The 13,158-nt window shown below is 40.7% G+C and overlaps 1 protein-coding gene across 9 annotated transcripts in view; it reads right to left on the bottom strand.

Annotated features, from left to right (window-relative positions):
* The window catches only part of MTUS1 (microtubule associated scaffold protein 1), a 155,356-nt gene that overhangs the window by 63,036 nt on the left and 79,162 nt on the right, over positions 1-13,158 (bottom strand). For 5 of the 9 annotated variants that reach the window (XM_059049414.2, XM_067022359.1, XM_067022357.1 and 2 more), the window contains exons 4-6: positions 12,223-12,384; positions 4,350-4,484; positions 1,750-1,788 (exon numbers count right to left, since the gene is read on the bottom strand). In XM_059049414.2, coding sequence (XP_058905397.1) covers positions 1,750-1,788; positions 4,350-4,484; positions 12,223-12,384 — 336 coding nt within the window. Of the gene's footprint in view, positions 1-1,749; positions 1,789-4,349; positions 4,485-10,172; positions 10,375-12,222; positions 12,385-13,158 lie in introns of those variants that run through there. The other 4 variants (XM_059049416.2, XM_067022360.1, XM_067022362.1 and 1 more) reach the window with 2 other exon arrangements.

Here is a 13,158-nt window from a genome sequence, read left to right as displayed (position 1 = left end):
CACAACTACTGAAGCCCACGTGCCTAGAGCCTGTGCTCTGCAACAAGAGAAACCACTGCAGTGAGAAGCCCACTCACTGCAACAAAGAGTAGCCCCTGCTCAACACAACTAGAGAAAGCCCCCACACAGCAACGAAGACCCAACACAGCCAAAAACAAATAAATAAATAAATTTATTTTAAAAAAATAATAAATAAACTCTAGAAACAATAAATGCTGGAGAGGGTGTGGAGAAAAGGGAACACTCTTGCACTGCTGGTGGGAATGTAAATTGATACAGCCACTATGGAGAACAGTATGGAGGTTCCTTAAAAAACTACAAATAGAACTACCATACAACCCAGCAATCCCACTACTGGGCATATACCCTGAGAAAACCATCATTCAAAAAGAGTCATGTACCAAAATGTTCATTGCAGCTCTATTTATAATAGCCAGGACATAGAAGCAACCTAAGTGTCCATCAACAGATGAATGGATAAAGAAGATGTGGCACATATATACAATGGAATATTACTCAGCCATAAAAGGAAATTAAACTGAGTTATTTGTAATGAGGTGGATAGACCTGGAGTCTGCCATACAGAGTGAAGTAAGTCAGAAGGAGAAAAAACAAATACCGTATGCTAACACATATATATGGAATCTAAGAAAAAAAAATGTCATGAAGAGATTAGTGGTAGGACGGGAATAAAACACAGACCTACTAGAGCATGGACTTGAGGATACGGGGAGGGGGAAGGGTAAGCTGTGACGAAGTGAGAGAGTGGCAGGGACATATATACACTATCAAATGTAAATTAGATAGCTAGTGGGAAGCTGCCGCATAGCACAGGGAGATCACCTCTGTGCTTTGTGACCACCTAGAGGGGTGGGAGGGAGGGTGACACAAGAGGGAAGAGATATGGGAACATATGTATATGATAACTGATTTACTTTGTTGTAAAGCAGAAACTAACACACCATTGTAAAACAGTTATACTCCAATAAAGATGTTAAAAAAAAAAAAGTCTGTAGTCAGCGTGTTATAATAATACGCTTCTCCCCTTTGATTTGCCGTTCTCATCCTCAGTGGACTTAGAAGCCACACAACTGTCCTATAACTGCATATACTAAAGAAGAGAATTCAAGTAGTGGATGGGGACCTAATCAGCTAGAGAGAAAATATAGAAACTTCTATATTTTAATGAATCTTCTATGGCTTCTCAAGAGACAAAGCTTTTTGATTTCCAGTTGACATTCAAAGGTTCAGTGAGTGGGGCTGCAGGCTCTTAGAGATGGATGTGACTTTGTTCAATAGAAGTATAAAAAAGAAAAGAAAAATGTTAAATGGCTGAACTATTAAAGGTGTTAAAACCTGTCTTGAGATTATTTAGCAATTAAAGACTATGCACCTTTAAAATAGCCTATTTCTTGTAAAAAAAAAAAAAAAAGTACGTTCTCTACATCTCCACATTTTAAATATTAAATATGCTCCACATTTGGAAAAAAAATCATTATTTAAAAAACAAATTATCTGTGATTAATAAAACGTCCTTCTGCATCAGATGGCTTGGCAATTGTGCTCAGCAAGTTTTAACCCTATGCTGATCAAGGTCATAAGCAGTTATGTTTATGCCACAAACCTGAAATTATATTTATAAACATACTAGTGAAAAAAATCACTGCAAATACACTTGAATACTTGTAATGATAATATAACTTTACAAAAAGATTCTTTTTCTCCATCCATATTTAAGGTGTCACTTACCCGCATTTAAAGCTGTGTATAGACCTTTTCTTGAAGGACCTAAAATAGAAATATTTATGTTTTATAGAAAATATCATACAAAAATAAACCATTTAAAAAACTAAGGTTTTTTTTCCAAAAACAATCCATTAACACCTAAATTTTAGGTTCCAGATGGGAAATTCCACTGAGATTTAATCAACTTTACTGAGTTTATACTTAGAATGTCTAAGGATAAAATATTCCAAATAACATCAAAATAGTTGCTTAAGGGTGATATTATTCATTGTCAAAATTAAATGTGCTAGGACAAACTACAGTATTTTTTCAGTTCAAGAACTGCTGAAATTCAAATTTTAACAGTACTAAATTTATACATGTATTACACAGTTTATGCTATTCCACTGCTGATAGAGCAAAAAGGCCCAGACTACAAAACATAGCTACTAGGGTGTGATTTCTAAAATTGCCAAGTATTAAATCCAGTTCTCTTGCTATTCAGCTATGAAGGAAAACATACTTAAGCTTTTCCTCCAAACTGAGACAATATAAAATACAACCAGGGGAATTCTTTCACAATGTATATGTGTATTAAATATAATTTTAATTGTCAATTATACATCAATAAATCTGAAAAATAAGTTCAACCAGGAGTGGTAACAGGTACAGAGCTACAAAGATAAGCCAACTAGAAGACTGTGAGCACGTCTTCCTGACATGACAGAATCATTTCTAGGGCAAGTCACCTGCAGATTACTTAGTTCGAACAGCTGCCACATTCTGTGGAATTTTACAGAGATGACAATCTCTTAAAACATGTGGCTGTTATAAATGGACAGCATTGACTCCCAGTCAAGCAAAACCTCTGTGATACAAAAGCTTACAAATTCAATGGCAAGACATTTTAGAATACCGAGGTTCTCTGTTCTGCAAATGTATCAGAGAAATCATGCCGTTCTAACTCTCTGAAAGTTATTTTAGTATCAAAGTTCGACATTTCTTTCCAGGTACTGGTTTATGTGTAGATGACAGGGCTTTACCATCATCAATAAAAACCATACATTCATATACTGATGTCATCCCACCGCGGGGTGATGTGATGCATCAGAAGTTTGTTTAAAACCCTGGAAGGTGAGAACCTGCTCGTACCCAGAAGAATCTTTTTGCCAATATCTATGCCTATTCTCTCTTGAATTCAGTAGAAAAGAAAGTGTTGCTAAACATTCACTAGGTAATTAACCTCAAGTTACCACGTGATCCTTTACATACATATGTAACATACACACACATACACAAATGTTGAGAAGGACACAGAGCAACAGACACACACTGCTTTGAGAGACTAACACATTTCTGGAAAGTTATTTAGTAATATGATAAAAATTTCAGGGCTTCCCTGGTGGCGCAGTGGTTGAGAGTCCGCCTGCCGATGCAGGGGACACGGGTTCGTGCCCCGGTCTGGGAAGATCCCACGTGCCGCGGAGCGGCTGGGCCCGTGAGCCATGGCCACTGAGCCTGCGGGTCCGGAGCCTGTGCTCCGCAACGGGAGAGGCCACAGCAGTGAGAGGCCCGCGTACCACAAAAAAAAAAAAAAAAAAAAAAAAAAAAAAAAAAAAAAAATTTCACAAAGATTCACACAGTTTAACCCAGGGGTTCCTCTTTTAGGAATAACCCCACAGAAGTAACTAGAACCTGAAGCAATGAATAGTATTCACACTCAAAGATGTTCATCTCAGTATTACGTGCCACAGTGAAAGCCAGAAATTGTCCAGGAACCAGGGAATTGGAAAACAGGAGACTATTTCATAGCCATTTAAAATGAAGACACTCTCATGACATACTATTAAATTAATAAAAAGCAAGACACAAGAGAATGTACTTATTATGCCCCGAGTTTTCTTGAAACAAAAACGAAGCTATTTTATATGCAGAGGGAAAGAAAAGGAGGAAAGGCAACAGTTGTTCATGGGTGACGGGATGAAGGAGGAGGCTGTATGTTTCTGTCCTTTTTAAACCCTCTGATATAAATATGCATCACATACTACAGCTCAAGCCTCTCATTCACCATTATTCTTTCAGTTAAGCAATCTTTCAATTCACTAAGCAACAACTGCTAATGTGCTTCAGCTCCACTGTGATAAAGCCGCACGAAAACATTCCACATGAAGTATATACCACATATGTTGTAAACTTGAAAGTTAACTTTCATAGCTGTAGCAATCACGAAGTGAGCGAGACAGAGAAGAGGAGATAAAGAACATGGGGGTGGGGCGCGGGGGACAGGGTTGGACCAAAAGTGCGAAGTAAACCATGCATCTCTATCTCATTATTCTAGATCACCACCTTCACGTAATTTAACTCTAGAAGTTTCGTTTATTTTCACCTTATACCTTTGCTCTATCTGCTGATTTATATGTATCAGGTTTTGGCTACAGAACCTACACACTCTCAGAACAAGAAGAGCTCCATCAGTGTAAAAATGTATTATGTCTTTATTCACCAGATTTTTTGGAAAATAAATATTCAATATACCGTGAACCTAAATGCCCAAATTTAACCTCCTATAAGCCAAGGACTTAAAAAGCCTTGCCTTCCTCTTCTCTCCACAGTGAGGTCCATACCTTTTGGAGGAGTCTTTAGTAAGTGCGCATGGGCTCGGGGTACCAAAGGCTTCAAATATAAGGACCCCGAGGAACCATTCTGAAATGCTGGTTTTGGAGGTTTTTCCTCATATTTGATGACAGCGTTGTTACCAGCTGGAATAAAACAGAAAAGTACATGTTATTTTACAGATAAACACAGTATGAGTCTTCCACGACCTATCTTTCCTCTTTAAATCAACAAGTGCTCACTAAGCACCTACCACGTGCCCGTCGTTACTGTATGTTGGGGATACAAAGACGGATAATCGGTAGTTCCTGTCCTCGGGGATGCAGGGTGAACGGTAACCAGGGTGACCTTACATCTTGGCACAGCCCAAGTGTATGCCTCTTTTCCAGGGCAGCTTTCAGCCCAGATAAAAGTTGGGAGATATTTTGGTATCCTTGGGGGTCCTGGAACCAATCCCCCGTGGATACCAAGGGACAACCATAACGTACAAGCTCCTTGGTAGCTGCAAAGATGAGATCTGGTTCTGATCTTTCTCTGCCACTGCAAGAAGCTGAAACTCCAACATCTGCCCTGGAACAAAGGCACCTAAGCCCTAAAGCTAAAATATAAAAGGGAATTCCACCTAAATAATAAAAACCATCTTTTCTATTACACATAAACCTTTCCTCTCTCACTCACACAGGAATCACATCTTGGGCGGTGGGAGGGGGGGGGGGAAGTTTCCAGGCACTAAAAGAATTGAAGAAAGGACTTCTGGAGAAAGTTTGAGGCACTAGCCAATGGTGCTTAGGCTGTGGTATAATTCTGAGTCCACGACAGTTAACTAGGCAAAGGGGGCTCCCACAGAAGCAGACCTATACTATTTCCTGGGAAAAGGTCAGAGTAAAGGTGAGCAAATACTATATTTTAGGTATAATGTGTCAATGGGTCCTGGAAAGGGCATCTTCTATTTTGCTAGTCTCTGATTTTGCTTCTCTTTCTTCACTGGGACTCTAAAGACAATCCTAGAAATCTGGAGGTTCATTCACCACCTGGTTTCCAGTCTTAATTTCCCCTCCACCAGCCCAGATTGGATTTTTTATAATTTTTTTCTAAATAATCTTCAACACCCAATTCTAACCATCCAATTCCATTCTAATAATCAACACTTATAATCACAAATTTCTTTATTACCAACCTTCATCTCTTTCTTCACCTCACATTTCTAGAAAGGGGTGAGGTGTCAACATTATTTATAAATATTTATAAATTTGAAGACAGCTAGACATTTTTCTCTAGGCTAGACTGTCCCAACTCCTACAACAGTGCTTACAGATGTCACATTTAAACCTTGTAAAGACATGCTGTCATTCTCCCCTGATCTACGTCAAGTGCCCCTACAAGAAGCCACATATTTGTTCTTCCTGTGCACAGATAACACTTCCAATATTAGGCCAAATCAACACAGAGCCTTCCCTCCTACTGACAAGTTTCTGTCAATTTCCTATCCTTTTTGTCCAATTCCCCTTTTCCCCAGAACCTGGAAACTTGGTTTCTCCCAAGTTGACAGGAAGCTAATGTAAATTATAAATACTTAAGATACTACCACTATAAAATTCAACACAACTTTTTAAAGGATGGATGGGGAATGATTTCAGAGTCTTAAAAAAATGGAACCAAAATGTCATAGAGCAGGTTTTTTAGATTTTCATGTAAAATGGTAGTGGGTTTCAATCAACATTTCAACTTAAGCTAAATCAAAATCCAAGACAGGAAGTAAATGATGTTATCAGTCTCAACCATGTATTATAACAATCTGGGGACTTCCCTGGTGGCGCAGAGGTTAAGAATCCGCCTTCCAATGCAGGGGACATGGGTTCAAGCCCTGGTCTGGGAAGATCCCACATGCCGCGGAGCAACTAAGCCTGTGTGCCACAACTACTGAACCTGCGCTCTAGAGCCCGTGAGCCACAACTACTGAGCCCGCGTGCCTAGAGCCCATCCTCCGCAGCAAGAGAAGCCACCGCAATGAGAAGCCCGCGCACCGCTACAAAGAGTAGCCCCTGCTCGCCGCAACTAGTGAAAGTCCGTGCGCAGCAACCAAGACCCAACGCGGCCAAAAATAAATAATAAATAAGTAAATTTATTTTTAAGAACTTATAAATAAAATAACAATCTGGATTTGAGTCTTACTTTTCTTGACATATTTTAAAAATTATACCTCAGCAGCAAATAAGTCACCTACATAGATTGTGAAAAACTGAATTGAGTTTCATTTACAGACCTATTACGAATCTGTATGATCCTAAATCCACTCTTTTCACTTCTAAGCTTTAAACACAAAGACCTTCAGTTTCCAAAGGACTCAGTGAAAGGATTTCTCGCTAAGGCAAACGACACATTTCTCACGAGGCACAATACTCCTATCTTGTTGGCTCTGTCACGCTCAGAACGGAGGTGCTGTCCTGGAAACAAACTGTCTCACTGCCACCCTTCTCACATCAATCTGTTACACGTGAGGGTCAAAATCCATACTTGAAGGATAAAATGAGTTTGACCCAGGACACACACACACACACACACACACACACATTTACATGTATATGTGACATATATATACACACATATGCACACACTCATAAAAACACACACACACTCTCTCTCTCTGATCATCTACTATACACACTCCCCCCTTCATTCTTTCCCACTTTACTAATGGTGGAGACAAAGTGTGCTGAGCAGCACAGTTTTATGACCAACACTTCCACATCCTTCCATCGTCTAAAGGCTCTCCTCTAGGCTGACCCTAACTTGAAGGAAGTACTGTACTACGAGGCGTGGTGCCCTTAAAGCATTTCTCCTGCCCTCTATCTCAGTTCCTGATGGGGCAGCCGCTTGGGTATCCTGAAGGTATCTAAATGTTCTCTCTTCCAGAGTTCTTATATGCAAATGATAAACTCTTCAGTGGCGCAAGCTCCAACATAAATAAGAGAAGCACATGAGTTCCAAGGAATGGAATGGAATGGAACCTATAATATGGGAGTTCTGGTCCTGACTGGGCCACTGCCTAGCTGTGCTGAATCACTTCACCTCTCTGCGTGTGAGAGGGTTTGAACACCAGGTGTGGAAACAGACAGTGCACACGGTGTCCCAGGGTCCCCACTCACTGATTACGGTGTTTGGTCCCACTGAGGGCGAACACACACTCAGAATCCTCCTAAACCCAGTGGTTCAGCAGGTACGACCAGTCCATGATGGCTGGTTTGTACAATCAGTACGTGGAATCCCACAAGTGGCTGCCCACGTCTCCGCCAACTCTAACATCCAGTTTTAAAACGGCCCCCACGCTGCTGTTATCCTTGGTCCTAGCTGCCTCGATGAAGCGAGAATAACAGATGCTCTGGAAGCCTTCTCTTTCATTTCCCCGTGGTCAAAATGCGGTTCAAGTGAAATGATAGATGACTAAGTCTACAGAGAAAATGAAGAGAAATGCTCAGGGCAGCCCAAGCAGGAGAAAAGATTTTTCCGGTTAGAGAAAGGCTTCTCACTATTCCAGACTTGTATTTGCAAACTAACATTTCACACGACACTCTAGCACCTAGTCAACATTGGGTTTGGTTTTGTTTAACAAATATGTACATACGCACACAGAGCCAACATTCTGCTCATTTCCCGAACTTTCCGCGACTCAGCTTAACACTCCCCACTGTGCCAGATCATCTGCCACCTGGCTTAAAATCAAGTCACTACTGAAGTCTGAGCTTTCAAATTCCAAAAGCAAAATTACCCAACCTTGCAATAATAAGAATGTCTCATATATATCCCAGAAAAACATTAAAAGAATGAAAACAAAATTAATACCAGTCTGGATGATAGTGTTTTCTTATTAAATAGCCCATTCAGACGTGCGTAAGTAGTGAGCATGTTTTGCAACATGGGGTCAGAGTACGTACCGCCTGTCTTTCACCCCTTCCTCACCCCCCGCAGGCCTCACTAGTCAAGCACACGTTTTTGCTCTGAACCTGGAAGCAGCCAGAAAACCTTTCAACACTGTTCTCCAGGCGATTCTCACCAACTGACCAGGGTTGACAGGCGACACAATACCTACTTGCCATCCTGCAATGAGGACGGGACTGAAGGTGAATGAGACTAATCCTTCTATCACCTTGATCCCTTTGACTCAAAACACCCTCCTTCCAAACTGTTAGGCACCAACTTCGAGTTGTGAAGAGAATAAAGGTGGTCAGAAACCTTTGCTGCTGCAAGGATTTTTGAAGATGATCTAAGCCTCCCTGCCTGTTCATCAGGTGAGAACACAGAGGCTGAGAGAGTGTAAGACTGTCCAACTTCAGTGACTGAGTAAGACTGACTAGGACTGAGGCCGAGTTGAACGCCCTTTTCTATTGTATCACACTGCTGATGCCAGGGCTGGCCGTGAAGGTGAGGGAAGAGAAAGCTCCGTTTCTTCAGTTAACCTCCGCCTGTTCTATCTCTCAGACAGTGCACGGAGCTTTGGTGTGCGTGCTTTTATTTCCCCCCACCACCTGTCTCCCAAAAATAAACGTGCTGAGGTTTTTGTGGCCAAACTGGTAGGCGTAGGGAGCGCTTGGACTTCATATTTGCTAATACGGCAAAATTACAAGCTCTCCTGAGACCACCTTCTATACTCACACAAAGGTCCTCAAACCTTCAACTCTTTTCAAGACATATATACATATATAGATAGATACACATATATAGACACACATATATACACATGTATACACACATATACATGCACACACATATACACATACATGTACACACATATACACATATGTACATACATATATACATATATGTACACATATATATACATATGTATACACATATATATACATATATATATATAAAACATTTTTATCCAATGATCTTAAAAACTGTAACTTAGCTATCTGAGTCTGGAAGAGCTTACAACAATTAACCTCTAAAAATGAACATATCTGATATAGAAACTACTGTGCAATGTTTCATGCTAATATTTAAAAAAATCAATACTGTAAGCTTACAATTTTCTATGCTGAAAAGAACACACACAAAGAACCTGCTGAAACCCCCAAATAAGAAAGATTTATTGTCTTATATATCTTGATTCAGTCACTTTAAAACTTGGTCATGTTATTTCTATAGCATCCCTAAGCATGGAGAACCAGATGCTAATTTTACAACAGCACCCTGCAGTCTCAAAAGTGATCGCACCGACAGCATCGCGTCACAAAGAAAGGAATGGACAAAGCAAGGAAACATGCTTTAAAATCGTCCAAAGGCTTAACTCGATTATGAATGTAAAACACTGATCAAAGGATGAAGTTATTTCCTAACATGACCCATCATTATCAGAAATCGGAAAACTGCAGCTCAAAATGATTTTGTTCATGTTTTAAGGTAATCTTTAAAAAGTGCACATTTAAAATATTTTAGATATGACATGAGTAAAATAAAGTGTGATGTTTTCATGTTAATTCTAGGGAAGCATTCTTCTATCCTCGTACAACGATTAGGTACACACACACAAAAACAACCAGTTATTTAATAAAAAATGAGACCATTAACTAGTCTTTTATAAAATAATTTCATGTGCAACGAACTTCCACAATGCTGCTGAGTTATATTTAGTCCGAGTCTCAAAACACATAAAATACACAATAAATTGATAGACAGAATCATTCACAACTTAAATATAAACATGCCCAAGAAATACAATTTACAAATTACAAGTTTATAAAGATAGCAATCAAGAGATGCTAAATCGATTTATTGAAGAAAATGTAAACATGCTTACAAAGAAAGAATCAAACCAGAAATCGTCGACCTACTTCTTTTCCCCGTAAACGTGGCTAACAAAGGAACTATACAAAGGCTGTAGGATCCCAGAACCAGCAGAGTCAATAAGGTAGCATCATAGTGCTTCTCTGAGCCAGTCGGTGGGGTGAGTGTAGAATTGATAAATATTTTCGAAGTATCCGTTTCTGTGCAACTGCGAAATCCTCCTGGTATAGTCATTTAAAAGGATCAAAGCAAGCTTAGGCAGGAAAAACTGCAGCCATGTTCACTCTCCTATCCCTCATGCTCGCTCTTAGTGAATCAGAATGGAGAAGGAAAAAAAAATCTGTAAGCTCCAAGGCACTACACAGAACAGATGAAACCAGCTAGCAAATCCAACTAAGAAAGAGACACTGATGTGAATGCTTCATCTGCGACACAGACACACAGCCCCTAGACAGGCTCTGTGGGTACACGGGAAGCCCCTTTGTTAAAAGACAAAAAGGAACGGACAAAAGCGTTTGACGCCCTCCTTGGGAGCGTCAGACACGGGTCCTGAATGGGGCCACGGCAACATGGCCGTTGGCAGGGTGGCTGGGCAGTGGCTCCACGGGACGTACCTCCTGCCAGGGCCACGAGTGCCAGCGCTACACAGCCCTCCAGCCCCCGAGAGCACCTTGGTGTTTCCATCTCGGCAGAAATGTTTTCAAAACTTCCCATTACAAACGGGGAACACTGCCGGTGAAATGACCTTAAAAGAATACACGTGCGAATTACCTTTTCAAACCATCAAGAATCAACGGACACATGCAAACCCTTCTGATCTTATGCCACAACTTCAAAATTCAAAGCATAAGCGGACAGCGGTCCCATTTCATTTCAAGTTAACAAATTTCAGGGTTCCTAAAGGTCCAGTGTACACAGCTACTGACTCTCATAGGAGACCAGCTCCTCTGCTAAGTGCCCTCTTGGAAACGTGCTCATTAATTTGGTCTTGAATTCAGGGCCTTACCCTCCACAAACACATTCTCAATTCTGTCACATGCTGGCTGAGTGCCCTTGGACCAGCCACAATCTCCCTGGGCCTCAATTACTCTGCATATAGAATGAGGGTAACAGAAGTTATCTGAGAGGAAACGAAAGAAAGAAGGGATGGCAACCCTACACAGGGCTCCACACCCAGAAGGTTCATAACCATGACTCCACTTTGGCCCTGTCCCCTCACCGGAAAGAAGAAACTGTTCCCCCCCCTTCAAGCAGAGAGAACGCCCCTCCTCCCCACCACTCCCTTGTATCTTGCTTTATCTGATATTCTAGTTATCCACGTAAATATCTTCTTTCTCACCTACCTTTTAGAATAGGGATCATTTCTTTGATATCTCATATCCTTCACAGCATCTACAGTGGTGCCTGTACACAGCAGGCACTCCAAAATTGTTCAAATTAGTTAATCCATAAATTTTGTGAGAGAAATTAAAAAGGAAATGAGCAAATCAACACCAAGGCCAAATACATCTTTTGAACGAAAGGGATAACTCAATGCACTCATTTTATACACAGCAAACTGAATTCACACTAACTGAAAGCCCCCAAAATATACTCCGTTTAAATTACTTAAAACTAGGCTTGAAGTTATAACATACTACTCTTAATACACTGAATCTAGCATCCAAAGTTTAAGATTAGAAAAAACACATCTACAAAATATAGCCGCTTACAAAATAAATGAAACTGAAGTTATCTGTTTTTCTGATTTCCAGTTGGGTTCCAATAGCCCCTAGATTGCTTTCTTTCGTTAAACAAGCCAAAAAAACCCCCACCATCTTCAAATTATACACTTCTTTAGAATCCTTCATGCAAAAAAAATACCAGGTGCCTTCAATAGATAAATATTTCCGTTTCATAGCACATCCATCAAAAGAGAATGTCGTTGAAAGAATTTGTTTTTCCTGCCAGACTTTTAGAGCAATTCCAAGGGAGAAGCAAGGTGCATATTTTCCCCTAAATCACAGAACCAAAAATTCTGATAATTTGTAGCGCATAAGATTTCTCTTACAACTACAGTTTCAACAAGCCCCGAAGTCTGACATAGGACTGACTTACAGTTATTGCTGTAAGTGCTCAGATCCGTGTGGGTGCTGGCAACAGAGGAGGTGCTTCCTGTCCTCCGCAGCGCAGAACTTTTCAGAGATGCTTTGGACTTAGGAAGTGGTCTAGGCAGATTCACCCAAGACGGCGGTGCTGTTTTCAAGGATGCAGGTTTTCCTTGGGGATTAAAAAAAAAAAAAAAAAAAGGTTTCCACTGCTATTCATTCCAAAAGCTCTAAGCTTGTAAACCTGAACTCCTACATGAACAAGTGAGTCAAAACGTAAAATGAATATTCAGAATCCCGCAGGACGGGTTCCTGTAATCCTTAAGTAATTAACTCACGTCTTCTGTGACACAGAGACCAGAAGAGCCATTTGAGACAGAAGCTTTTAGCAAAGTTGAAATCAAGGAATAAAAAAACGGACATGACTTCCCCCCGTATCATTGATTAAAAAGTAAACACTTTAGTGCATTCACACCCCAAGCTACCATATAAAAAATAGGTGAAAATTTAAAAACAACCGAAACAGGAAGGAAGGAAAAGTCAATTTGAGAAAAACAATTTTAAAATGCCTAACAGCAGGTGGTGCTATATTATGAACATCTTTTTCATCTTACCTTTTCATCTTTACTCTTCATCTGCCAAATTTAAAGGGTCCTCACTCAAACTCCTAACTCTTGCTGGCAGCAACAGTGTTTCCACTTAACCGCAAAATATGTATGGACGCTTCCCCTTCCCTGGCATCTTTATTTTATTTTTGCGGTACGCGGGCCTCTCACCGTTGTGGCCTCTCCCGTTGCGGAGCACAGGCTCCGGACGCGCAGGCGCAGCGGCCATGGCTCACGGGCCCAGCCGCTCCGCGGCACGTGGGATCTTCCCGGACCGGGGCACGAATCCGTGTCCCCTGCATCGGCAGGTGGACCCTCAACCACTGCGCCACCAGGGAAGC

This window comes from Kogia breviceps, chromosome 20, assembly GCF_026419965.1.
Source record: "Kogia breviceps isolate mKogBre1 chromosome 20, mKogBre1 haplotype 1, whole genome shotgun sequence".
NCBI classification, from domain to species: Eukaryota; Metazoa; Chordata; class Mammalia; order Artiodactyla; family Physeteridae; genus Kogia; species Kogia breviceps.
This window is presented reverse-complemented; position numbering and strand designations above follow the sequence as displayed.